At 45.3% G+C, this 26216-nt stretch overlaps 1 protein-coding gene across 1 annotated transcript in view; it reads left to right on the forward strand.

The window, feature by feature from the left end:
• Positions 1 to 26216, forward strand: part of LOC119381695 (Down syndrome cell adhesion molecule homolog) — a 282436-nt gene that overhangs the window by 80335 nt on the left and 175885 nt on the right. The window contains 1 exon segment of the mRNA XM_037649466.2: positions 15951 to 16277. Coding sequence (XP_037505394.1) covers positions 15951 to 16277 — 327 coding nt within the window.

A 26216-nucleotide genomic window follows, 5' to 3' on the forward strand; every position in this document is an offset into this window, starting at 1 on the left:
ACGCACAGGAAAAATCTCCCACCGGCACCACCTTGGAGGTCAAGATCTGGTACTAGCGTTACGACTGGTTACGCACTACGACTACGACAACTACGAGGGACAAACGGGTGCCGCCTTAAGGAGCTTCGCCCCTAAAAAACAAGCATAACATGCCGTACGCATCGTCCGCAATGCGCTCTCCTCAGCTCCGTGGCGTAGTAACGTGGTGATCCCCTGAAAGCACGTGCACAGTGAAGCTTCTGTATACGCAGGCACGCATGCCCTTGCAAGTCTCTGAGTAGTCCTATTTTTTTGCGGCCGAACCACGAGGCGTCACCTCATTGTCCCGTATAGCGCTACAGTGTGCCCTTTTTTTATGCCCTCTTTGTTACGCCTAGCTACACAACACGGGTGCTTCGGACGGGTGAAACTTTTTGCACAATACGCGCTCTGCGGTCATAAAACCCGGGGCTCGCTCGCCGCATATGAACGCGTAAACGCACGCGAAAGAAGTCTACCGGAGCATCATAATAGCTCGCATTCCTGGAAGCAAAAGCCTTGAGGGCGTAAAAAGAGAGGGAGTGGGTAAAAGAGAATGGAGACATTGGACACATTTTCTCGTTGTGACGATGTTTCGTCGAACTATTCGCCGAGGAGACGTGGAGTGGTTTATCTACTTTTTTCTGTATATTTTTCTTATCGCACGCTTGCCCCAGCTTCTGTTGTGGGGAAAGGCATACAATCGCTTCGTTTACAGAAACAAGATGGGACACCAAGAAAAATTAAATACCCGTGTCATCACGTTGTTCGCATAACGGACTGCTTATAGTCAGTTAAAGGAATTCCTTTCCCTTGTGCTTCTTTCGCAAGGTAACCCCTTTATCTCCCAGCACAAATCCCGGAACGCAGTGTAGGTCCTTTTACACTGCACACGTTGCCGAGAAAAGAATACGTGACTTCGTTTCGTTGTCTATACTTCGCTTTTCTTTCCATCTTTCGGGCCCGCACCGTAGGGATCCCCGGAAACCGCCCAAAAATAATGGTCTGTATCTCTGTCTCCCCGGGTACCTCCGTAATGGGTGTTAAGAATTCGACGCGTATCCTCCCAGGGCACGCTTTCCGTGCCCCAAATGGAACGCTCCCATCGGCAGCAACCAGCAGCGCAACGGGAACAGTGGCTGTTCGCGGAAATGCCGAAATGCACGGGAGTGTGTGCACGTCACGCGTACACGCACTGCTCGCGCATACCGCGCGCGCATGCAGCCGTCTCTTTGCATACGCGCTCGGAACGCACAACGAGTACGCGTCCCTCTCCGTATGCCTCTCGAAGTTTTTTCGATACCGTTCTTTCCTCTGCCTCTTGAAGATACGTCGCGCTGAAAAATTCTCGGCAAAAAAAAAAAACAAAAAGAAAAACGAAATAACGTTGGCCTTTTCATTCACTCCTCTGTTTTCCGGCCTTGTGTTCTTCTCCCTCGGGGCGACCGGTTTCTTTGAATCGTTCGGGCTGTCGTATCAGACTCTCTAGTCACGTTAGGGCGACTCCTTCCTTTTTTTTTCCCCGAAACCTGCATGCCGGCGCCCGCTTCGATTATATATAAAACAAAATCGAAATGGAGAAGTATGCTCGCCCGCAGCGTTTACGTGGCCCACTCTCTCCCGGCTTGTAATGGAACCTCGCTTTTTCCCTCTCAACTCCCCCCCATTTCTCGGTGTATAACAGCCCTCCACCAGGGCTCCCTTCCGTCGAGAGATACGCGCGCTATTCTTTCTCGCAGCTCCTGGGCTTGTTTTGCTTCCTTTAGTCCGCCGCCGTTATAGTGCGAGTTCCTTCGCGACCATTATCTCTTCGCGAAGTCTTTAGTATCCGGGCTTCTGTTTACGTCGCTTTTCGTTCGTTCCGCCGATAAGGCCCAGCTCGCTGTTCATTGCTTTGTGTTTTTCTTATTGCGTGTAGGCGAATGTTATGTGTTGCTGTTCGGACAGATCCCTGCACACCCGACAGCCTTTCCTTCCCCGAACCTGATTCTCTTTTCCTCGGCGTTCACGATGTTTCCATTGACGCAGTATTTTGCAAAGCCTTCGCAACCTTGCCTGCATACTTTGTGTCCTCCTAAGCTAAGAAAAGAAAACAAGCATTGCAAGACGAAAATCGTATGCTTTCTGCGATAACGTCGAAGCGTTTTTTACTAGGCTCAAAGTTTCATTTTCGTGTTTCCTTCGTCTTTCTTTAAACCTCCGTACGTTCGCTATTCACGGTTCTCTCGATTCTCGTGCCTCGGGGTTTTTTTTTCTATATTGCTACACTTTACGCGTGTACACATCGGCACGACAAAGGCCTGTCACTCGTTGCGCCTTTGTATGGTTGTTGCAGCGACTATAGCGCGTTGGCAAAGAAAGGAAACGCGCGAAACGTTACGCACCGTATGGAGCCCAGCCCCGTACCGCGTGTCGCGCGAAACGAGATCGATGAAAACAACCTCTAGGGGAATTGCGCTGTCCGTATTGAAAAGCTCTCACGGTCATGGCCGGTTGCATGGGGCAGCAGTATTAGGCAAGGATCTATAGGCTTTCTGTTCGTCAGTTTAGTCTTGGGCATTTGGGAATGAAGGCTTTTTGGATGAACCGATATTAGAGTGAACACAGCCCGATTTCTTGTCAGAAAAAAAAAACTTATCCACACATGTTATGGTGAGGATAGTGCGAAATACTCCCAGAAATAATTCTTATGGCAATCTAATTCCGCCGTCCGCCTCGGTGAGTCAGTGGTTATGGTGCTCGGCTGGGGACCCGAAGGTCGCGGGTTCGACCCCGGCCGCGGCGATTGCATTACGGCGGAGGCGAAATGGTAGAGGCCTGTGATGGTGCGATATCAGTGCCCGTTAAAGAACACCAGATGGTCGAAATTTCCGGAGCCCTCCACTGTGGCATCCCTCATAATCATGTCGTGGTTTTGGGACGTAAGAGCCCGCATATTATTATTATTAATCTTATTCCGCCATGAAAACATAAGACGTTGCGATGAGCAAGTTAAAATCAGTAGAATTGTGTTTTTAACTTACTGGCATATTCTGTTGACCGGAAGTCCACACATTGAATATAATTAGAAAGCAGAGAAAGAATGTAACGAGTACAACCTAGCTAACGAACTAGTTAATATACTCGTTATGCTCTTGGCTCAATTGAGGAATATTTTCTCAGCTAATTGTATACACCAGATATTAGCCATTAGAAAGAGGGATATGCGTAGAGATCAAAATTTCTTGGATTACAGGATACATAAGGGCTGATTATGTAAACATGAATCCGAGGAAAGGACACAACACTGTTTCTGTGTTCCCGCGAGCGCCCATGTTTGCATGCCTGCGTTGCCATGTCACGGACATAATACAAGTGTTTAATGACATGACTTCTGTAACTCCATGAAAGAAAAGTTGATAAAGTGCGGTAGCCAGTGAGTTGAGGCATAAGGGAGAGAAATACCTCTCGGAGAAGAGCTTGGCGCAGAAATTTCAGCCGCAGCGACGACTGCCTCAAAATTAAAGAAACACGTATGGAAACACACATGGTTTTCCCCAATGCATACAATAGCATTGCCACGCTTTCACTAATTTACTGTATATAAAGAAATTGTACGTGTGAGTCCTGTGATGCTCATGTTTGTTTTTAACAGCGCCACTGTAAGTCAGCCGCAAGAACTTTGGTGTGTAAAAAAAAAAAAACACCTCGGAGCACTTCGCGTTGCCCAGCAACCGCTAATGTCTAAGCTGCGCCGCATCTGCTCCGTAGGGACCGGCACGTGCTCTCTTCGTCCTCTTCTTCATCGTCGTCGTCTTCATCTTCTGCTCCGCTGTCAAAACGAGTGCGCCAATTGCTCCGACGCGCGATGCCACAACTCTGATGGGTGAGACAACCAGTACAGGACAACCGGTACAGAGGGACAGAAAGAGAGCGAAAAAGTCCGAGAAAGTGGAATAAAGATAGAGAAAAAGAAAAATTCCAAGGAAAAAGCAGCTTTCGCGAGGCGAGATTTGAACCCGCTTACCCACAATCCGAAGGCGAACGCCTTAACCCGTCGGCTATCCGGACACGCTAGCAGAGCATACCATAGCCTTGCATAATACAGTATAACAAGGGGGTAGGAAAGGGATGTGAGAATGAGGAGGACAGATGTGAGGGTGAGGGGGAGGGAAGAGAGTAAATCATAGCGTACAAAGAAAGAGAAAGAGAGAGCGATACAAAGATATAGGAAGAATGGGAAACGACAAATGTAGAGAGAAAGGAACAAACGGAAGATAGAGAAATAAAGATAGAAAGACCGACAAAGAGAAAGAAATAGAGAGAATAGAAAGAAATAGAAATAAACAGGGCAAAAAATACATGCACAAAAAACAGAGAGAAGAGAGAAACAGAAAGAAGCACAGAAAGAAAGAAAGAGAAAACTTGCAAAACTTAGCAGAACAACAACGGACAGGACTACCTACAGGTGCTCATCAACTCCGCTGTCTCTTCAGCATTGCGCCTCCAATGCAAGCTACGCTATTTTTTTTTGTTAAGAAGTTTTAACTACGGCAATCAGATTTTATTTCTTTAAATTGTAGGAAAAAAAATAACATGGCAGCTTTGGCTGGGCGGCAGATGTTCGACAATTCGAATAACAGAGCGAATGACGCTGTAAACAGACCGTGACAGACGAAGCGCTGAACTATCATCCGATGTTTTATTGCTGGTAGAAATATATTTTCGCGTTCACCAACGCTTTGTTGTCCCAGCGAAGTCTAAACTTGCTCGAAATAATACAACCTGAATTCTCGGATATATGATTAACTAAAATTAGCCGAAGGCGCCCGGGCGATTTTCTTTTTTCGCTAATTCGCGCTAAATTTTATTAATTTTATACTGATTCCTTACACATTTCTCCAAGCCATGCTATCTGAATACGCATTTCACAGTTGTGAAGCGTTACCAGGGATGTGATGCAGCTGCAATTCTTCAGACACTGCACTATGCAGTTCATAAATGTTTTTTTTTTTTTCGCCTAGAGTTATATTCATGCGGTGCTACTAAAAAGCTTGAAACACGGTAGTCTAGACGCAACGCTTTATACTTTGTTGAGTCAGTGTCGAGTGCCTAGTAGATGAGCGTTTTAGACTTCGGATTACGTACGTTCATAACACATATGGTAAGTAATCGGCTTGCTCGCACACAGGAATAGCACTGAGGGCAATAAGGCGTCAAGAATCAATCATCTGTCCTCTCACTACACCGTTTAAGATTAAAGCCTAGCTTAAAAAGTTCTGACAAATCCCGGCCTCTCTTTTTGTTTACAAATTAAAATTAGCGCGAATAAAGATGGACACAAAGACGAGGCAGGCAGGGTCCGCCTCGTCTTTGTGTCCGTCTTTATTCGCGCTAATTTCACTGTGTTAAAATGCAGGACAGACTAGCGTGACAGTCTGTCCTACTTATGTATATTCCTCGCCTCTTCCCACGTGGAGACTTAATTCAAATTTATTTATATACGTACCACGCAACTGCCCACTTACGACTGCCTATATATTACCCCCGACTGCGAGGGACATTTCCGTCCACCGTTTTTTTTTTTTCCTTTTTGTTCCATTGCGACAGGTGGGCATCCCCTCCACGCACCTGCGATGCGAGGAAGCATATTGTGTTTATCCAAGGGCTCTACCAACTTCGTAGCTTCCAACGCGTCCCGCGCGCTGCCACTAGACCGAACGTAAGTGGACGCGCGCACAAACACACGCAGGGTACACATAAACGGAACGAGTCGTAAATGAATTCAAACACAAAAAAGAAAAGAAAAATGAAGCAATCCGGAACGACGACTCCGAGAGCCAGGAACGAGGACATTCATCCGAGACGAACGCACGCACGCGCCAGTATATACGAGAAGTCACGACGTCCAGCGGTCACCACAAAGACGGGGTCAGAGCGCTGTCCGAAAGCCCTCCCTGCCCGCGAGATTATTGCTTCCCGAGGCGCCCTGGTGGAGGATATAGAGCAAAACGCGTAGCCAACGGCAATGCTTGGGCGCCAAGCGCCGGCTTCTACCGCGAGGCTCAAGTGAAGGAAGCAGTGCGCCCAAATGGAATAAGAACTGTCGGGGCAGACCTTTTGCGGCTGTCTTCTGCGGGGCTTGGACAGTGCTCGCGTTGATCCGGACAGCTTTCTTCGAGGAGGCTGCAGTGACGGCACGATGTAGGAGGAAAGAGTACGGGCGAACTGATGGCAATATTGCGGACCCGGAGACTGCCATAGGGTTGTTGTTGTTTTTTTGTTTTTTCGATTCCGGGGTATTCGTTGTTTGCGTTACGGACGCAATTCTCGACCCGCGCTTCTCCTCCTTGTCTCCTCGGCTTCTTTAACGGAGCAGTTTCGTGTGATTGCCGTTTTCAGTGACTTTCGCTTCACGAACGGGGTCACGTAGTTCTTTACTTATCTTTGTTCAAGCCTTCGTCGATTTTTTCTTTACTTTTCTATCTTCTTTTCTCTTTCTCTCCTCCTGTCTTCCTTCCTTTCCACTATCTCTTCCCTCCTCCCAAAAGAGCAGGCAGGTAATGTGCACTTTTAGGTGGCAGCTGTCAGCCTGCTCTCTTCCTCTTTCTTCTGTGTCCTTGTGTATGCAAATCAAATAAAATCAAATAAATAAATAAATAAATAAATAAATAAATAAATAAATAAATAAATAAATAAATAAATAAATAAATCATTGAGCAACTTTTGGAGGGAAGTCATTCATACGTACATATGGTATGACTGGGTTTTCTTTGTTGTTGTTGTTGTTGTTGTTTTGTTTTCGCATGACACATGCAGTGGCTTTTAAATGAATATCCGTAGCTGCGTTGCACAATTATTCTATACTTGGTTAAAACAAAGATTCAGCAGTTCAACAAAATGCTTTCTATAGAGGTTTACTGAATACATTCATTTGGTATCGACCCAAAGGTTGAAAGTTTTTGCTTTAAAAGCACGGAAATGTGTAAGAACGTTAAGTCTTTTTTTTCGTGTAAGCATCAAGGTAACCTCAACAGTGGCAGTTAATGTGATTTCAATTTACGTGGCGAGTACGTTGCCGAGAATAACAGCTGCTTTGAAGCCGCATTGTTAGGAAACAACGCTTGAGGTATTGCTGAAGTTATGCAGATGCTAAAGCTGCATAAAAGCTCACCATTTCACCAAATCAGAAGCACTGGAACACTGGAAAATCAAACGTTTTGTGAGCCTGATACGTGAAAAATTAAAAAAAAAAATTCTTTTGATTCTCTATTACTTCTTCGACACTAAAGCTGTTTTCCCAACCGAACGGTCCCAGAAAAACAACGGATGCCTTATTACAGCGCTTACACCTACTCTACCCTCCTTCGACCCACCTCAGGTTCTTTTGCTTCAAAGCCTTCATTTTGGTTACCAACGCGCTTCATTCAGCTCTTGACGGAGAATCACTCAACTCAACTTTAGAAGAAAAAGATTGCTTGGGAAAACACGCGGAGTGGCGCAGCTTCTGGTCCAGGCTGTCAGACTAATAGCGCCTGTGGAGAATACAGTCAACCAACAAATTGACTTTACTTTTTGTTGGAAACCTATGTGATGCACCTCCCTATGTGATGTGCTGTTGAGAGGCTTCGCAGCTGCGCTCGCTCGGAGCCTCGCCGCTTCGGTACCACGTGACCAGGCGAAGGTTTAACGGCTGCTTCGTCGACACCTGGTCGCTCACTGCTGAGTCTTCCCATAGATAGCGCGCCGGCTGTGCCGTTTGTGCGTACGCTTCGGCGCAGGTGACATGCTGAATCCAATCGTCCTGTAGATATTGGCACATGACAGGCTGCGAAATCTCAAGCAAAGTTTTCGCTGAAACACCGGAGCAAAGGGAGACCACTTTAGCACGCTATAGGGAACCTGCCAAGATCAAAGCTACTGCAGCCGCCGCCGTCGTTCGGCAACACGAAGAAGGAGAAGAATAAGCCTAACTTTAGTGAAAAACTGTTTACATTGGCTTTGCAAAGCCAAGCCAAGCATACTTTTCGGTAGTGATAACTAGGTTTAGAAGAGTTAAATCTCAGCCATTTCTTATCTTCCAACTTAACCAAGCCAGACAGATACATGTGTTTCAGCAATGTTTTTTTTAACGTGTATGGCCGTATGCCCGAACATACCGGATCCCCGAACACGTTAACTTTTAAGGTCACGAAAAAAAAAAAACTTTGACCGCAACTACGTCTGGCGCCTTGCGCAGCTATGCATGCCTATTCACGACAAGCTACGTGAAGCTTCTCATGCAAATAAGGGTCGCCTGTAGGAAAATCTCGCCGCGACCCCTTTTCAAAATGAGTCCCCATACTGCCAGTGCCGCCTATCACGTGCGCTATATGCATAGCAGACAGTTTCAACACGCCGTCTACGTATGCGTGTACACGATGGCGCACCCGACTACTCTGTTTATTCGTTCAACGTTAGACCGCGCTCGCCTCAAAAGTTTCACATTCTTTTTTTTTCCTTGTCTGACTTCCAAACTGCACTCAGTGCCCAGAGACGTGGTCCGCATATGCTCGCCGCTTCGCGTCGTTACCTCGCGGCGAACTAAGAAGCCTTCGATAGGCGGCCCGTCACCACCATTCGCGGCGGAACTCCTGCGCCTTGCAACTGCTCTTTTCCATTTGTGCCGTCGCCTTCCGAGATGGCAACGTTACGCTCGCTCAGTTCTTCTTTATATTTGTTTCTTTCTTTACTATTTAAAAAGTTTTTGTCCTCGCCTTTGATGCCATAGACCTCCAACTACTACGCGCGAAAAAGATAAAGAATGTAGTACAAGATCTTTCCTAGAACTTCTTTTCATCGCTCGTTTCTTTCCCTCTGTTTTTTTTTATATTTTTTTTTATTTCAAGCGTTAGTCTTTGGAAAGAAATGCTCTTATGTTCTCACATTCCCAATCATTCTTATTTTTTTTCCGCTCAGGAGTTATCATCATACTTTAAGAAACGACCGTGGTACGACGCCCCTACCAAACCCCTTCCTTTTTATTATCTTTTTTTTTTTACAGCGAACTCAACGAACCCGTTCACCCGCCTAATGTTTTCGCGCGCATCGATTTTGCAATTACAAAGGGCTCTCTCGTTTCGTCGGTGTCTTATTGTTTTCCAATTCCATTGACGTTTGCCGTCAGCTCGAAGAAAGGATTATCACCGACAGCTCCTCTTTTTCATCCTGATCATACTCAAGTTTTTTAAGGCTCTCCTTTGATTTCATGGTTCTAATTCTCCGCGTCTCTTTTATTATTTACGTGCAGTTGGTAACTAAGTCGTCCTCCTGTTTAACAGTTATGCGTTGTTAGTTAGTAATAGTTAGCGTTGGTGTATCAGTCTCGGCCTTTCGCAGCAACGCATTTCTTTAAACCCCTTGCAAGCTTTTAAATTCCTCATTGGATTGTACCTTAACAAGCCTTTGTTTACACCCGCTTGCGGGATTCTTTCGTCCCTTATGATAATGATCTGCTTGAAGACGAATGAACTCAAGGTTTTCAACCAAGTAGAGTTTGAGAACATTCTTGAGGGGTCTAAGTGAATGTTCATTCCAATGCGGTGTAAAGTCCTGAAGCGCACAAACTGTCTTCACGAGAGACATGGACAACTTCCGAATCAAGGCGTCGGGTTTCAAGAAACCTTTAAATCAATAATGCATGATGGCAAGCATATGAGATGGTTACGCTGAGTCACGACTAACGAGAATGCTACTGACCAGGCTATTGGAAATTTCGTGCCTTTCGTTTGCTTTTTGTTATAAACTGCTGCTTTGTTTGAGCGAGCTTCCATTTGTTCGTTTACCACGCGTTACGCATGCGGGGTCCGCATCTGTCCTTTAGTCAGAAGTCTTATCCTTCGGTCTCATCATCCGCGGAGCCTAACGAACAAACGCCCGATTTATACAAAAAGAAAAAAGTCTTGTAAACACACTACAGACAAAGCGAGAATTTTTTTTTACTTATGTCGATCCAGCCATCGCCTATAAATGCAATACGAGTTGCGTTTGTGTGGTTGAGTGTTATTTAAACATGCTCTCATTTATATCACAAATGGCTGTCCTGAGTGTGCAAGGCGCAGAAAGCAATGAAAGCGCTTCTGAAACACCTAGAGTCAACGGATCTGTGCGGCCGCTTGTAGATTTTATGTGCTCCCCCAACTGTGCACGTGATTCTGTCTACCTCTTTTCTTCTGTCTCTCGTTTCGCCTCCTTAACCCTCCCCCCAGTGCAGGGTAGCAAACCGGACGTGCGTCATGTTAACCCTCCTGGCTATCCTTGTTTCTCTCTCTCTCGCTCTCTTTCTCTCTAAGTGTGCACATCTGGATTCAACCTGCACATCTGGTATCAACCTCTCCAGTTTATTGGCACCTGATGGCTGCATACTTTCTTTTTTATAATACCAGATGTGCTGACGAGAGCTATGGAATGGATGTACTTCGGAAGAACGCTTTCTTTAGTTTCAAACACCCACGAATTAAGAATAACATGCGCGTAACCCTAACGTCACTAGCCTCTGATTCGAGCATATACTTATGGTGAAAGTACAGGCATCTAATTTTTTAGCCAGCAGCAAATATGGTAATAAGGCTAAGTTAGCAAATTTACTTATTCACATTGGTCTACATGCCCCAGATGAATAGTGAGTGCGAGGCCAGAGTGATACAGCAAGATAACAACAAAAAAAGATGTTAAAAGGAATGAACAAAGCATAATATGCAAGTGCAAAATCCTCAATTCATGCAAATGAAGACGTTTGTACATTAGAAGGAAGAACAAAAGACAGAAAAGCAGCGTGCGTAAACGCAGTAAAATGCAAAACTGAAAAGATTTACTCTATCGCTTAATGTTTCTAAAAAAATCACAATGAACGACTTTATTTCATTGGATAGAAGCGAGACCTCATCTGCTGCGCCCATGTGTACAACAAAACTATTACACTGAGAAGCCCCAGCCGTACGGCATAAGCCAGTGATGAGAGCGCGTTTGTCATGTACCCAATCAACAGTCCCAGATAAGACACCACGGCGTACGAGCGCCTCCAACGACGGCTGATTCGGGAGCCGCACGTGCTTACCGGGCTCGAATTGCCGGCGGCCGTATATCCGTATATGGGTTCTGCAATTGCCGGCGTGAAACTTTTTCCAAGCTCAAAAATTATGGCTCCGCGCAAATTATCGGCTCTCGTTCTTTGACGCGAATTTTGATGGCGCAATCAAGCGGGTGACTTTTCGCAGCAGTTCGTCGTCGGGAATGTTATTGCAACCAAGAGTGCCATACTCTTCAAGTAAAAAAAAACAAAAAAATACAAGAAAAATACACAAAACCGTGTCCCGTGTTTTGCACGTTATGCACTTTTCGGTTTTTATTGAAGTGCTCTTCTGTAAGTTTATTCCACGTTCCAGAGAGCGCGATGGCGCTCCACTTTAATGCCGAACGAAACGACTCAACGCTCTTTCTCTCTTTCTCTCTCTTCTCTAGTACCTTTTTTTCTCCATAGCGCAGGACATGCATTGAGTATATCGCTCCATCGGCGGCAAGCGCCGCATTACAGCAGTACAGGATCGCAGCCTAAACCGGAAAGCACCGACGTTTCGTTGAGGGGTCCGTGGAATCTGTAGGCACGAGTACGATGTTGCACGTTGCGTCCAATGTTTGTGCGTAGTACGTACGCGCCTTCGCTATCTTGTTGAACCGCCGCACGAGCGACGGTGAAAAGTGGGTTGGCAGCGCTCTGCCGCTCACTCGACGAGTTGTGCGCGCCGGTGCAATTTCAATATTTAACGCAACCGACGCACGCGGCGCGCGGCGGTCTGTGGGTCATGCGAGCACGTAGTAAACACGCTTGCTGCATGAAATCACGGCAACGGTGTGGCCTGTTAAAAAGAAGGCCGCCCAGTACACGCGTGCTATGAAATTTTTGCGCGAGTAAAGCGCTGACGCGGAAGAAGTGCCACCTTTGAACGTTAGCTGTAAAAGCAAACGAAAACGAGGCACGATCATAATTTCACGATTGGATAAACTGAGGGGAATGAGGCTTGTTCCTTCTTCTTCTTCGTCTTCCTCTTTTGCATGTACGTGTATTGATGATCATAAAGAGGCTATGCCGCTTTGATATGCCGCAGCTCCTGAAGTGCTTGAGAACAGCCCGCGTCGAGGTAAAGTAATAACCCTTGCAATATCGAGAATAAATAATAATAATAATAATAATAATAATAATAATAATAATAATAATATAATAATAATAATAATAATAATAATAATAATAATAAAGTTGTCTGTTCGTTCGATAACACGAACAAATCGTTATGCACGTAGTTTATTAATATAAATATATGCTTTGAGAGTTAGTGTACACTATAACACTCACAATGGCGGCATTTCCAAATCACAATAACCATTGCGTGAAACTTCGCCTCTTCAAAAATATTGCAACCACGGATTAAAGTCCGTGCTTGAATCTGAAGAGCTTGGGGAGATATATGAGCTTGTTGAAAGCGTTCACAATCTTTGTTTACTGAACCTCTTAAGACTTTCCAGTTTTGTTGATGAAGAAAGTTGTGAATCCCCAAAACAACCATATTTTCTTTTTCTTTCTTTCTTTCTTTCTTTCTTTCTTTCTTTCTTTCTTTCTTTCTTTCTTTCTTTCTTTCTTTCTTTCTTTCTTTCTTTCTTTCTTTCTTTCTTTCTTTCTTTCTTTCTTTCTTTCTTTCTTTCTTTCTTTTTGATGTTGTTGAATGGTTTGTGAGCATGAGGCTAACTATGGAAAAAGAATATGTGAGCAAATGTATAGTATGTGCTTGTACGGGCTACATCACTATTGTTTTGAATAAACTAGACTAAAAACAAGTGAAGTGCTAATGAGCACTGCAGTACTTTTGGTTTATTCAGCTGCTCTGCTTTCCCGCTCTTCACTATAGCTTGTCAATCACATCAGCTCCTTTCCATGTAGCACAGGTCGCTGGCTCTGTAGTTGCCTTGAACGTGTGCCGCTACTTCGCCAAGTCAACCAAATAGTGTACTTTTCCATTGCTTGACTTTCGCTGTTTCGTTTTAAAATGAGACCAAGTTGTCAGGCTGGCGCCAACGCATACATTAGCGCTCAGTATGAGCTGCAACATGGTGACCAGGGCTGAAGGGGCACCACGTCTATGCTGTAACACCGACAAACAGGAAATGCCAGTAGTCAATACAGTGTTTACGTCGCTGATTGTTTTGTATGTCGGTGCCACCGTGCAGTGTTGGCGCCCTTTGACCATTGGCAGCCTGTTGCAAGCCATATTGGGCGAGACTGTACATACAAATGACGTGAACTATCTCTCTTAGTTTTGAAAAACATATTGCTAAAGCCACACATAGTTCCAACACGCAGTATGTCATTTACCACACGCTTTGAAAGCTCCATCGGAGCATTATTAAGTTGTTATGAACTATTTACCAACCTCAGAGATTAACAAGTGTACGGAGGTTCAGGTAATTAAGGTTTAGGCATAGTAAGCAGATGTAAACAAACTTGCTGCATGGACACAATATTTAAATACTGAGGGCACGTTTGGACATCGTAGGGCAAACGAATGGACAGTACAATGCGCCACCATGATCAATTGTGCTTTTTCGTTGTGGTATTAGGAAAATATTGATCTAAGGTAGAGTTCCCATGGTTTTGTTGATTAAGAGCAGCTTACGAACTAAGAGGGGCTACGCTCGACTTCGCTGTAGTGCGAATAGCTAATAAGCGATGCCAATTACAGCGTGGTCGAGCTTTGTAAACCAAATATTGCTCCCAGTTCACTCCGCTATCATCGTAAGCACTCAGGTTCTGAACAGAACTGCATTGACTTTGCATTCATGAAAAGCGCGATTCCCACAGACCCGCGGACAAGTGGTCAGCTTGGATACGGGAAGACAGAGAAGTCGAGCGTATGCAACGTCACGTTCCTGCCAGATTCACTCGACAGAGAAGCTAGGCCCGCGTTTATATTTCGGTATATCTGTATTGGCGTTGTGCGCATGCCGCACGCTAACGTACACACGTATGTTGCATGAGTAGCTGTGCGTTACTTCTTAGAATAAGAACGTCCGAGTAGAGCGGGGAGAACGCTCAGAGAGAACTGACTGGCATATACTCCCGATATGACCACGACGCACTACGAAGTGATGGCGTTGTCGAAATTTGCCCCTCCTCTCGTAAAGAGTTTAAACCTAACTACACAAAGAAACACGTTGAGATCCGAGAGCCTTCAATGCTTCCTCCGTCCAGACACGTCGCCCAACACACAACGCCTTGCAGCCTATAGGCGTCCTGCTTTGCGCGCCCTTCCTTTCCAACCCGGCGCGCCTGCGTGCGCACCGTTGTGTGCGCTAGTGTGTGTGCCTCCCTCTCGCGCCCCGCTCGGGTGTTCTCGCGCGCTCGCAAACCCGCCGGCTTAGGAGAAACCAGCGCTTCCAAAGTTATGATCCCTTCTAGTTGAGTGAGAGCGCGAGTTGTTTATGTATTGATCTCCGATCGACCTCCGAGCGCACGCTGGAGGATATTGCGGCGAGCCCCGGGCAGAAAATGCCTCCAGCTGCCCGAAAATGCTTGGACAGGCGTGTTTCCGACAGGAGATGAACGTTAGAAGAAAACAAAAGATACAAAGAAACGCGCCTGGAGCTGGGCAGTTTGCCGCGAAACAAACGAGAACCTATCCGCCCAGCTCTCGGTCAGCCTGATAAGCGAGCCTGTGGAGAGAAAAGGAGAGGGAGGGCTTGTTTGTTGTGCAAGATAAACTACGGGTCATGTAGGAAAGAAAAAGTGTTTTGCTTTTTTTAGCGGCAGACGCGAAGTACACTTGGTTAGTTTCTGCCGGTAAAGGAAAATCGAAGGCTAAGAAATGTTGCGCGATGCGTTCCTTCTCCTTGAACTTTCAATCACCCGCTGCCGGTATTGGCACGCGCGGAAGTGGGGGATAGCTGTTTAAATCGGGCTCGTGGCTGCCACAGGAGATGCATGCAGAACCTGCTACCGCAAAAACGTTTCCAGTGCAATTAAATAGTCGACGGTGGTACACGCAGCAGAAAAGAGAGTAAGTGGCGGCGAGTTGTGAAAAATATTCTGCAAAGATGTTTGCTCCGGATGCGCATGCGTGAGATTTATATGGAGCCTTACGTCGAATGCACCGATACGCGAGTTGCCGAAGGACCGTTACGCACGTGCTCTTAGAATAGCGAGTGAATAAACTCGGCTATAATTCATTCGTAGAGATGCTTCACGCGACTTTCTAATTGACGCTTTAGAAAGTGCTGCTTTAAAGCGTTCGGCAACAAGTGACGGCAACAAGTGTGTGTGTGTGTGTGTGTGTGTGTGTGTGTGTGTGTGTGTGTGTGTGTGTGTGTGTGTGTGTGTGTGTGTGTGTGTGTGTGTGTGTGTGTGTGTGTGTGTGTGTGTGTGTGTGTGTGTGTGTGTGTGTGTGTGTGTGTGTGTGTGTGTGTGTGTGTGTGTGTGTGTGTGTGTGTGTGTGTGTGTGTGTGTGTGTGTGTGTGTGTGTGTGTGTGTGTGTGTGTGTGTGTGCGCGTGTGTCAGTGGCTGTCTGCAGAACTCACAATGTATATTCCAGAATTTATTGCACGCCTTGCCCTGAACTTTTATTATGCGATATTGAACTTTCTGCACTGCAGCGTCTTCTATTACCGCGTAAGGTATTACGAAGTAGGCCACGCTCTTCTATCTTGGTTTGCTCACATATGTTCGTATGTTCATGTTTACCTGCGTTTATGTATAACCTTCTTAAATATTTCTAATAAATGTTAACTTGCAATTATAAAATAAGCGCCTATTTGTTACCCTTGTTACTACTTTTCGATCTATGATATTCAGTGTTGCTAACGTCATTACAACCTAACATATCATTTTGTGTATATTGGTAAAATAGTTACACAATCTTGTCTTGACGCAGCGAGGGCCGCGCGTGAGGAACGCCACGGTCCCGTGTTCATCCGGGCACCCCCCGGCCGAGTGGAGTTCCTCAACTCGACCCAGACTGTGGTGCCGTGCGACGTGCAGGGCGTGCCACGGCCCGAGGTCTGGTGGTGGCGAGTAGGCTCCCAGGGACCCGCGCCGGACATTCCGGGTCTTCGTCACGTCCGCGTGCAAGACGGCGCGCTCGTGTTCTCGCCCTTTCGTGCCGAGGACTTTCGCCAGGACATCCACGCCGCCGTGTACCGATGCGGTGCTCGAAACAGCGTCGGCTCCATCGTCAGCGGTGACGTTCACGTCAGGGCCGGTAAGCAAACGAGTGTACACTTTAAACCAAACGAGCAGTACTCGGCTAGAACTTTATTTGATTCTGATAGAACCTGTTATATAATATAAGAAGTATTGCGTTAGTCGGCATACTGTGGGTATAACTTAGAAATGTGTGCGTATGAATGTTCTGTTGAAAAGTGATCTCCTGCAAGTGAACTGTCTGTTACCACGTTAATCTCGGTGTTTGTTTCAGTTTGCTGTATGTTTTTAACAACGGAGCTGTTTAAGCCGCGCGTAATGCGTCTGCTGAATCCGAAAACTATTATCATCACAAACCGGCACGCGCTCTCTTCGTTCTCTTCTTATCTTCGTTCTCTTCTTGAACATCTGCTTCGCTCCTAGAACACGTGTGCTGATTTGTCCGGCGGGGAATGCAATAACTCTGATGGGCGAGAGAACAAGTACAGAGAGAGAGAGAGAAAGACAGAGAGAGAAAGAGAGATAAAGAAAGAAAGACAAAAAAGATGGAAGGTGAGTGAACAGATGCACAGAGGAAGAAAGAAAGAAAGAGATAGAAAGAAAAGGAGAAATAGAGAGAAAGAAAAAGAAAAAAAAGAGAGAAAATGATAGAGTGACAGAGAAAGAAATATGCAGAAAGAGAGAAAGAAAGGGAAGAAAGAGAGTAAAGATAGAAAGCAAGAGAAAGAGTCCAGAGAGAGAGAGAAATAGATACGATGAAACATACAAAAAAAAGAGACAGAAAAAAGATAGACAGCAAGCATAGGCACGTATAGTATAGTATAGTATAGTATAGTATAGTATAGTATAGTATAGTATAGTATAGTATAGTATAGTATAGTATAGCAGTGGGTAGGAAAGGTAAGTGAAGGTGACGACGAGGGAAAGGAGGTGGTGAAAGGGTAAAGTATAGCACGGTTTTGTATAGTGTAGCATAATATAGCAAGGGTTGGGAAAGGGAAGTGAGGTTGAAGAGGTAAAGGTTAGGTAAAGGAGGAGGGCAACGCCACCTGCTCCACCGCTTCCTCAGTCTTCGCACCACCGGGGCGTAGCTGACCCAATCTTTTTTGCTTTCCTTGTTTATTTTTGTTTTTGGGTAACCATTTTCTTGCGCTGCGCAACTTGTAGAAGTAGAGTAACCGAGGCTATACAAGCCTCCTCCGAGCCTAGCGATTTGGCTAGCTGTGCCAATGTCCTGCGGCAACAGCCTCGGTTGAAATCAGCAAAACTGTACATGATCTTGAGCACAGCAGCGCAAAATTTAAGAAATACGGATAGACAAACGATGACACACACACAACACAAAATTGTATAGACCATCTGCTTCGGCGAACCATTAAAGTCGCTACTTCCTCGTTTTGCCCTGTGCACTAAAGTGTCCCGCCATCTTCTCCTACATCTTTAGCAGCCTATGTCGAAGTGACTCGTAGTAGCGTGCGCTGCGATGTCTCGCGATCCACAGCTCCCCCTGTTAGCTGCCTCACAGTTTTGATGAATTCCTGGTTGATGTTTATTTCAGGCAAAAACAAAGCATAATTTTCCTAGGGGACCGGTGAAAACGCAAAAAAAAAGCCTGATAAGGCGCCTGACCTCTGCAAAACCAAAATCCCACCAAAATGACATAATGCCCCGCGTTATAATTAACAGTGCTATACATGTATAAAAACATTATTGAGAGTTATTACATGAAAGTCACATGTGCATACGAAAAACCCAACGAATGACAGCATTACCCAGAACAAATACATCAAGAAGTAATACATGTGTTTGACAATTGGCACAAATTTTAGATAACAGCCGACATAAAGTTTCAAGAACACGAATAACAAATACCTTAGACAGTACAAAACAATGATCATCATGATAATTATGTTAGGGCATCAAGTCGATTGGAGCACCACAGAAACACTGTGCATAAGTGTAAGAGGCAGTTGAACAGACTGGCTAAATTTGGGAACATGTTTTACTTTGCGGTTCTCGCAAAGACGTGAAAACGAAACTGAATGCCGTGAATGCTGCGACATTGCATCTATAAACAGCTGTCGCTACAATACGTTGTGACAGTGTGCATCGTATGCTTTTCTATAATTATTTACTTTAAAAGGAACTTACAGGCCTCGAAACAGGCATTGGGTAAGGCGACCGTATTGTCGCGGGCGAAACAAGACAGACAGCCAGGAGTTGACGTTGTTTCTTGTTGTTGTTGTTGTTGTTGTTGTTGTTGTTGTTGTTGTTGTTCCTCTTCCCCAGAATGACACCAGCCGAAACGTTATTTTCTTTTTCTCACCCAAACGTGTATGTGCGTCATAGCGGATTGTTCATAGAGGACGGTATGTCTCAATATCAATGAGGGATGATTATGCATAATTGATGCACAAACATAATGTACTTCAGGATAAGATAGCATAATGTATACACGTCATTTCATGAACACATTAGGAGATTACACAACAATAATTGTAAAGGCAACATGGTAATCAGAGATTCTTAGATCGTCAAAGTTGTTTATCACTTCTCCCTATATATAGCTTTGCATGCGCCCGCATTCACAAATATCTCATATGCTAAATGTTCTGATGAGAGTAGGTATTAGCCGCGTTCGGCTGAACCCAATACTAGAAAACAACAGCCAATAATAAAGAAAACTCGCGAACGAGGAGCTCTGTAAATTGAATCCCTATTAACGCGATAGCACCAGAGAGCTCGTTTTGCAAAAATTACGGTGTCGGTGTCGTTGGTTGTGAGCGAAAATTCGAAAGGAGATGCAGATAAATAAAAAAAATGTTTGGTTCGAGGTGGACTCGAACCCAGGACTTCTGCGTGTCAAGCAGGTATTCTGCTACAAAGCCACGTCGCTGCTTCTGTTTCGAAAAAAGACCCTATACGAATGTCATGTGGCAGGATAGAGTCTTCTTAACGCACGTAATATTGCGTGACAGCAGCGTAGAATCGCAACAGGCGTCAAAATGTGTGCGTTGCGCAACGAGTGGTTGGTTTAAAGACTCACCAATGACAAAGCGTAGAGACATAATTAACCACCATTAACAGCAACAGCATCACCAGCTAGCTGCGCGGGTGCGCGTGTCGCCTTACGGGCGCGTAATAAGTACTTCGCCAATTGCAAAAGGAAGAATTATGCTGTAGAGGGCAGTTCGCAACTCTACTCGCAGTAGGAATTGCAGGGCAGTTTGAAACAGCCAATGTTACTCGCACAGACGTTCCATTTCTTTGCGAGAAGCGGAGCCATCCTAGCGATTGAGAAGGCGATGCGAACCTGGCCCGATTAGGCTCTCGCGTTCTACTTTTGTAGGCGAAGCTGAAGCGTCCTTCAAGTTTTTTTTTTTATTGACAGTTGTAAGCAGAACATGTCTGAGCGTCAATAATGTTAATCCTCCAGCGAAGTAGTGCCCTCTGAGGTTAAAAGCTCAAAACGTTAAAGCGCGACGTTAAGGTCTGATAGTCGGGTTCCTGGCATGAAATGTATATACGCGCACATCACCAGCTGCCTTCAACATATCCTGACAGGAGGCAACCGGGCGGAGAAATTGCCTGCAAAGCTCGCGAGGCTAGATCCGCCGGCAAGCTACAAAATCCTCCTCTTCTTCGTCAAACGTGTCTTCATGACGTCAGCGCTCCGGTGTGAATGTGTGTGACACACTGGAATCTGGAAAAAAAGAAAACAACATTCGTCACCAGTTCCTGACACGCGCACACTTTTGACTTCCAAGAGAAAAGGAGCGAGCGAGAGAGAGAGAGGGAGTGAAAGAGAGAGCCTTGAAGCGGTGCGAAGAAAATTAACCGCTTCCTTTTCGCTAGAGTGAGCAAAGAAATCAGATTTCATGGTTCGCCGCGGTGCTATGAAGCGTGCATTAAACGGGGTCACTAAGTATAATCTATAGTTTGTTTTTTAACTCTTAAACTACTTTTATTTTTTCAATTCAAGCTAAGCCTCTAAGCCCATTGCTTTTCTTATTCGCTGGTAACACGGTGCTCGTTAAAACAGACCTTCTGGCCAGCGTTGTTCTTCCCAAGGCCGAGGGCGTTTGTGACGCTGTACAAAGGGATGCGGGTTATTTTTCGCATTTGCGGACTAAATTATGACCCGTCGCCAGTGCTCGCCCACCCGGGAGATGACAATTTTTCAAGCCACCACGTGTAATTTTTTTATTCGTTGGCGCCGACGAGAAACTATCGTGGCTGTCTAGTTCCTGACAAGTTGCGACCGCTAATGAAAACAAAGGCCTCGGACAGGAAGGCAGCGCGGTTGACTGCAACGAATAACAAAAACCGTAAAGTCTTGCCATTTCGCAACATTCAGCAGCCCACGGGTCAGAGTGAGAAAGGATACGCGTTTCATTCATTCATTCATTCATTCATTCATTCATTCATTCATTCATTCATTCATTCATTCATTCATTCATTCATTCATTCATTTTGTTTAATATTCGGGAAATACAAAAATCAGCCAACAATAAACGCGCCCAAAAACAGTTTGAGGTTGTTTATGGTCGAGCAAATAGACTCCTACTTATGTCTAGCAAAACTTCTCGCAGTGTCCAGGTTCGTTTCAAAGGGCTAGAATTTAGTGTTGCGGCTATCTGCGTGTGAAGTTTGCCAAAACGGCACCTTAATGTTTTTGGCATCGGTGTCGCGGCATTGAGTCCTCGCTTAAGTACGATGCGCGGATCATTTTGTTTTAATATCCTTAACTGTGTCATATTTCCATTCTTACGGGCATGTTTAGGAGTAGCCCGCTATTCTTCTCGCCGGTATCTCTTACTTGTTGAAGTTTGAGTAAGCTCCGGCGTGTTGTTAGAATCCGAATTACAACTTCGTACGTTTTTATGATGGCGTGTTTTGAGACAATCCGGTTACCTCGGAACCATACGCTCCAACCTGGCCACGCCGCTGTTACTACGAGATTCCGCTTGCTGTTGCAAAAGATTCAGACGGGGAAAAAAGCATGTCGCCAATAATTTCCTTCCCACAATGCTTTGATCACTTGAGGCACGCCTACATCAAAGCTCCTCTCTCTTTTTGTTTTCGCTATAGCACCACATAATGTATAACCGAGTATTTCAGACTAAATTGATGTGTGAACCTTACCCAGGGTAGCTTACCCTGTGAAGCTTACCCAGGGCCTTACAGTGCGTTAAACTCTCCGAGCATGACCAGTGCAGATTTCTGAGTGTAGTTCAAACTAACACGTCTAAACGCTATGTAAAACCATTCACACCACAGGATTAGCATCAACAGCATCCGTCTTGCACAGGGGCACGTTCTTCGGCTGAAAAGAGAGCATTAGGATAGGCAAATTCATAGGCTCGGCATGTCGACTCCGCATGTTCAGTATCACTTGAACACTTGAGCCACTTGTTATTTGGATGGTGCTTGTTCGATTTAGCTTATGTGAGCCTGGTGTAATCCTTTTAAAACGCTGCTGATCATGCGAAAGTTGTCACAGAGTCCACTTAAAAATAAACTTTGAAGCGATTGAAGTGCCAGTGCTATTGAAGTGTTACCATTGATTGAAGTGTTTGCTTCAATTTTGCTAATTCTGTTTAAAAGAAAAGAATTGAAGTAGAGGCTGAATATGCATGCTGAAGCTGGCAAAAAGCATTGACGCTAAGAAAAGATGACCAAAGAGCGAGAACTTGAATATTAACTGTGTGACGTGTGTTGCATTTGTCATCTGCTAAACCTGTGTCCGACAGATGGCTAGAACACCAAATTGCTCAAGATTTTTACTTACGCTATATAAACGACAGCCATAATTATTCCAGTTAAGCCACAAGATCAGGTTAAAAGATTAAAAGTTCTCACCTTTGCACTGACGTGCTGCAAGAGCCGGCAAACCAGTAATATTAATTACTCCCTCAGTCCAACGTAGAAAATATCTCGAGCATATATTATGTGCCTATTGTCGTCATGAAGTTACGAAGTTATAAGCCTTTTATCCATGCAGCTTACACGCTGCCAACTGCAAACTATTAAGAAAAACATGTTTTACACAAAGAAAAGCATTCCTACTCTCGCATGGATTACTAACTCGGCCAAATCATGTGACGAATAAATTCAAGTAAATATAATATTTAAAAAAGGAGCCTTAATAAATCTTTCCAACGAACCCAACCACTTGGTCCTCATAACGAAATGAACAAAAATCCACGCATATTCACGAAGTGAATGATGATGAATGGGCGAAGCCCTGGGGATCGTTCGGTAAACGTGAATCTCCCGTGACATTGCTCACTCGCGCATGTAAATGAGTGACAACGCGTGTGTACAGTATATACAATGTTGTTTTATTAATGTCATAAGGCGCATATGGTGTTGAGGTGCGGACTTCGTTTCCCCTTGATTAGGACCGCCTTGTGATCAGTGAAATGAAGAGCCAGGGATTCTTGAATGGGATGTAATCTGAAGTTAGCGAAGACGACGTCCATACACGTCTCCCTGGTTGTTGTTGGAAGTTTATGGTCATATGAAATGCATCTGAGAGCATAACGCGCCCCTAGCGGTCTCCATTCAAACCAGAGCTACGCTAAACGCGCGGAGACAAGGCTCAGCCCTAAGGTGCTTCGCCCCTGAAACATTTCTCGAGAAGCACTGCACCTTACTTCCGTGGCAATATTATCTCTAACCCATGACTGCAAAGGATTAGAGACATTTGAAAAGTGTGGAAGGGTCTAACACGTAAGGCTTCGGAATTCCATCAACACGCACGCGCAGTTATTTTCTCTCTAAACTACAAGGATGGAAGCGGTAAGTCAAGACATCTTCCACTCGAGCTCCCTTCGCAACAATGTGGCGCGTCTCGACCCTGCAAAGGAAACACTAGACGAAACGCGCACCACTCGCCTGTTGGGTATACCAGCCGCTTTGGAGACGAGCGAAATAATAAAAGTTTTGCGAGGGCGGCGCACGACACAGAGGCCGTTAGTCGTTCACACTTGGGAGCCTCTCATATTCCCCCGCCTGCCAGAACCATCTGCCGGAGGGCATTAAAGACTGCAAACTGCTTAGCCAAGAGAAGAAGTGGGGCAAGGCCAATGGTCTCGAAGAAGGAAAAGGCGTCGCGCGAGAGTTGCTCTCTGAGACAGAATAACTAATGGGCCAACGGTCTCGAAAGCGAGGGAGTGTAGAACAGACCACCGCGCCGGGGTGAGCCGGCATAGCTCGGCGCCTCGCTTTTCAACTTTCTTACTTCAAAGTTCAAGAAAACAAAGCAACGCTACCGAAGAGGTTGTCGCAGCAGCCTATTTGTCTATTCTTCATTTTCTTTTTTTTTAACTCGTCGTTCCTTCCTGTTCTTGTTACAAGACTCGACGCACAACGCTTGAGTGTCCGACGCACACTGCTTCGGACCACCAGGCGGGGCGTCGACCAGTATAACGCGCTCGTGGCGCAAAACGCTTCGCGTTCGCACGCTTGACAAATGGCAAGCCGGAGCGAGCTTCGTGCGCTCATGCCGCATAATCCTCGCATCGCGAAAAGCTTCCCGGCGATTACACAAAAGAGCGATTTACTTTGTCGCCTGCTGCGCCTCCTTTCGTTTTCATACGGCCGAGAGGTTTAGAAAAGGCGGGCACGAAGAATATTCTCCCCTCAACTGTTAACGTGCCCATTTTTTAATTACCCGTGCCTTCGCAGCACTGGACTCGCAGAGAGCGCAGATGTCAGGTCGACGAGAATGTTTAAACGCACACCGCTCGCATAAACGCCGGCCTCGGGAATTATTCATGAGTTGTATGTCTGAGATTGTAATCGGTGCTTTCTCTTAAGGGCAACGCTTGGGCTGAACAGTGTTCCCTATCCTTTCGCTTATGTTAGTGGCAGCTATTATTGTCTCTTCTCTAAGTAATGTAGCAATTAGGAAAACGAAACCGAATGACAAAGTCACGAAACATCCTATAAGTGTTATTTTATCGCGCGCATAATTTTCAACTGAAAAACGTATCTTCAGATACTACTTTTCGTTACTCTTCTGTTTTTGCTTTGTTTCTCATGTATTGCTAGTATCGTTGAAAGCATTAATAAGTGAAATGGTGGGGGCTCCTTCAGTAATACACCGACGTTTCTTATTAGGCTTTGTGCTCACGGAGCAAGCGAAAAAGGTTGTCTCCCAACGCGCCATTCTCTCCAGTACATTGTCATAGCAGAGATAATGACGCTTTTCATATTGTTTTTGCTTGCCTGATTTGAAATAATGAGGCCATACGCAATTTAGCACCATTTCACACCCGAATTGACGTCGAAATGATGGGCGCAAATTTGGATAGACGTCCGAAGGAGCCCACTGAGCCGGCAAATTTGCCGAGAGATGCTTTTGGTGTGCCAGCTAGCAGGAGAAAAAGGGGGCATTTGAGAGGAAAATTCGCTAGCCCTCTTAAGGCGCCCATGAGAGTAGGGCAAAGAAGGAGGGAGAAGTGTCGAGCACTAACGCGCCGAACGAAGGTCGCAGAAACATTCTCGTTTACTTGATCACCGTATTCCTCAGCACAAGCTTCCGCGTCTATCCGTTTCTGTGTTCTCCTTGTGTCCCAACCATGTCTTTCCTTCGCGAAAGCATCGTCTCTTAAAGCGTCTCGTGGGAACAAGGCGGGCTGTCGACGCTTAATGTTCCGTAGACACAATTTGAGACCCTAAATGTATTTGCTCCTGCCCCGATCTCCTTCTCCACACCAGCAACCTACATTTATTTTTCGGTTGTTTTTCTTTCTTGTCTCGCAACTGCATTGGCGCGAAAAGAAAACGTGGCTGGCGTGCTTGGGAGATTCGCGGTTATAGTGCGAGCGCCTTCTTCTTTTTTTTTACGTTTTCTTTTTGTCGTCAAATGTCCCATTCGGCAAATAAGCTTTAGTACAACATCACGTACTAAGTAGAAACGGCGTTCTTGCGTTTTCGGCGTTTCCCTACTGAATCCTTAGGAGACGGAGTTATTAGGATGCATGGTCATGAGCAGCTCTGACTGTATGATAAAAATTGTACCACTGGCAACTTCATAATGCGATATAAGTCAACAAGGCTGCAGCAGTGCGCCATCTCCAACGAATCAACGCTGTTCATGAAATTCTGTCACTCGGGGAGGCATCTGTGTTAGAGTTTTGCTTTAAGCTAACATCATTATGGTGTCCCACAACATACAAATATGTCAGCCGTAACGCGCGACGGTTTTCATCCACCGCGAAATATATCGCCTACTACAAACTCGTCTGTAGTGACCGCAGTCCCTGTACTGACTGTTCAGATTGTCTCGTTTAGAACGATAAAACATATCAAGCTTTGCGGCATATCTTCATCTGTGCTTCTTCGTGATTACAATATTTCGTTATACTAGGCTATTCTGCAAGCTCGCTATGTCCCACAGCATGTGCTGCTCTTTCAATTGACATTGATAGAACGTCTGAGTGAGTTACACTTAAATTCATCTGCATGCGAATAGTCCAAAAAGTCACTAAGTGTAACGCATGCATGCAGCACCGCGCCTCGTAAAATCATCACGCTGGGACACAAAAGCGCAACTATAGAGAGTTGGTTCGTTAGTTATCCTTTGAGAATGGTTCATACCTCCTATGTAGGATTGTACTAGGGTTTAGACGGTTATCAGTGCAACTAGTCATATATCAAAAGGCCATAATAAAAAATGGCTACATTAAAAAGAAAAGTAAGATGGCTTAAGAAAAGTAAGAATGGCTTAAGAATTTATCACGAAGCTGTCACGAATTTTAAAGAAACTTTTTAACGGCTGCGCAGACATACCTACAGTGATTCGCTGGCTTGGATGCTTCGAAAGATAGAATATCCCGAATTGAACGTAAGCATGCAGTTTCTCCTTTTCGTCTCTCGCTGTGCCGTTTTCTTTTTGTTTCTTTTTCTTTTTGTCTCGCAACTTTGCTAGTAGCTGCTGTGCCATTTCTTTCAGAAGAGAAACGGCGGCACTTTCCAAGGAAAAGTT

Source organism: Rhipicephalus sanguineus, chromosome 2 (assembly GCF_013339695.2).
Source record: "Rhipicephalus sanguineus isolate Rsan-2018 chromosome 2, BIME_Rsan_1.4, whole genome shotgun sequence".
NCBI lineage: Eukaryota > Metazoa > Arthropoda > Arachnida > Ixodida > Ixodidae > Rhipicephalus > Rhipicephalus sanguineus.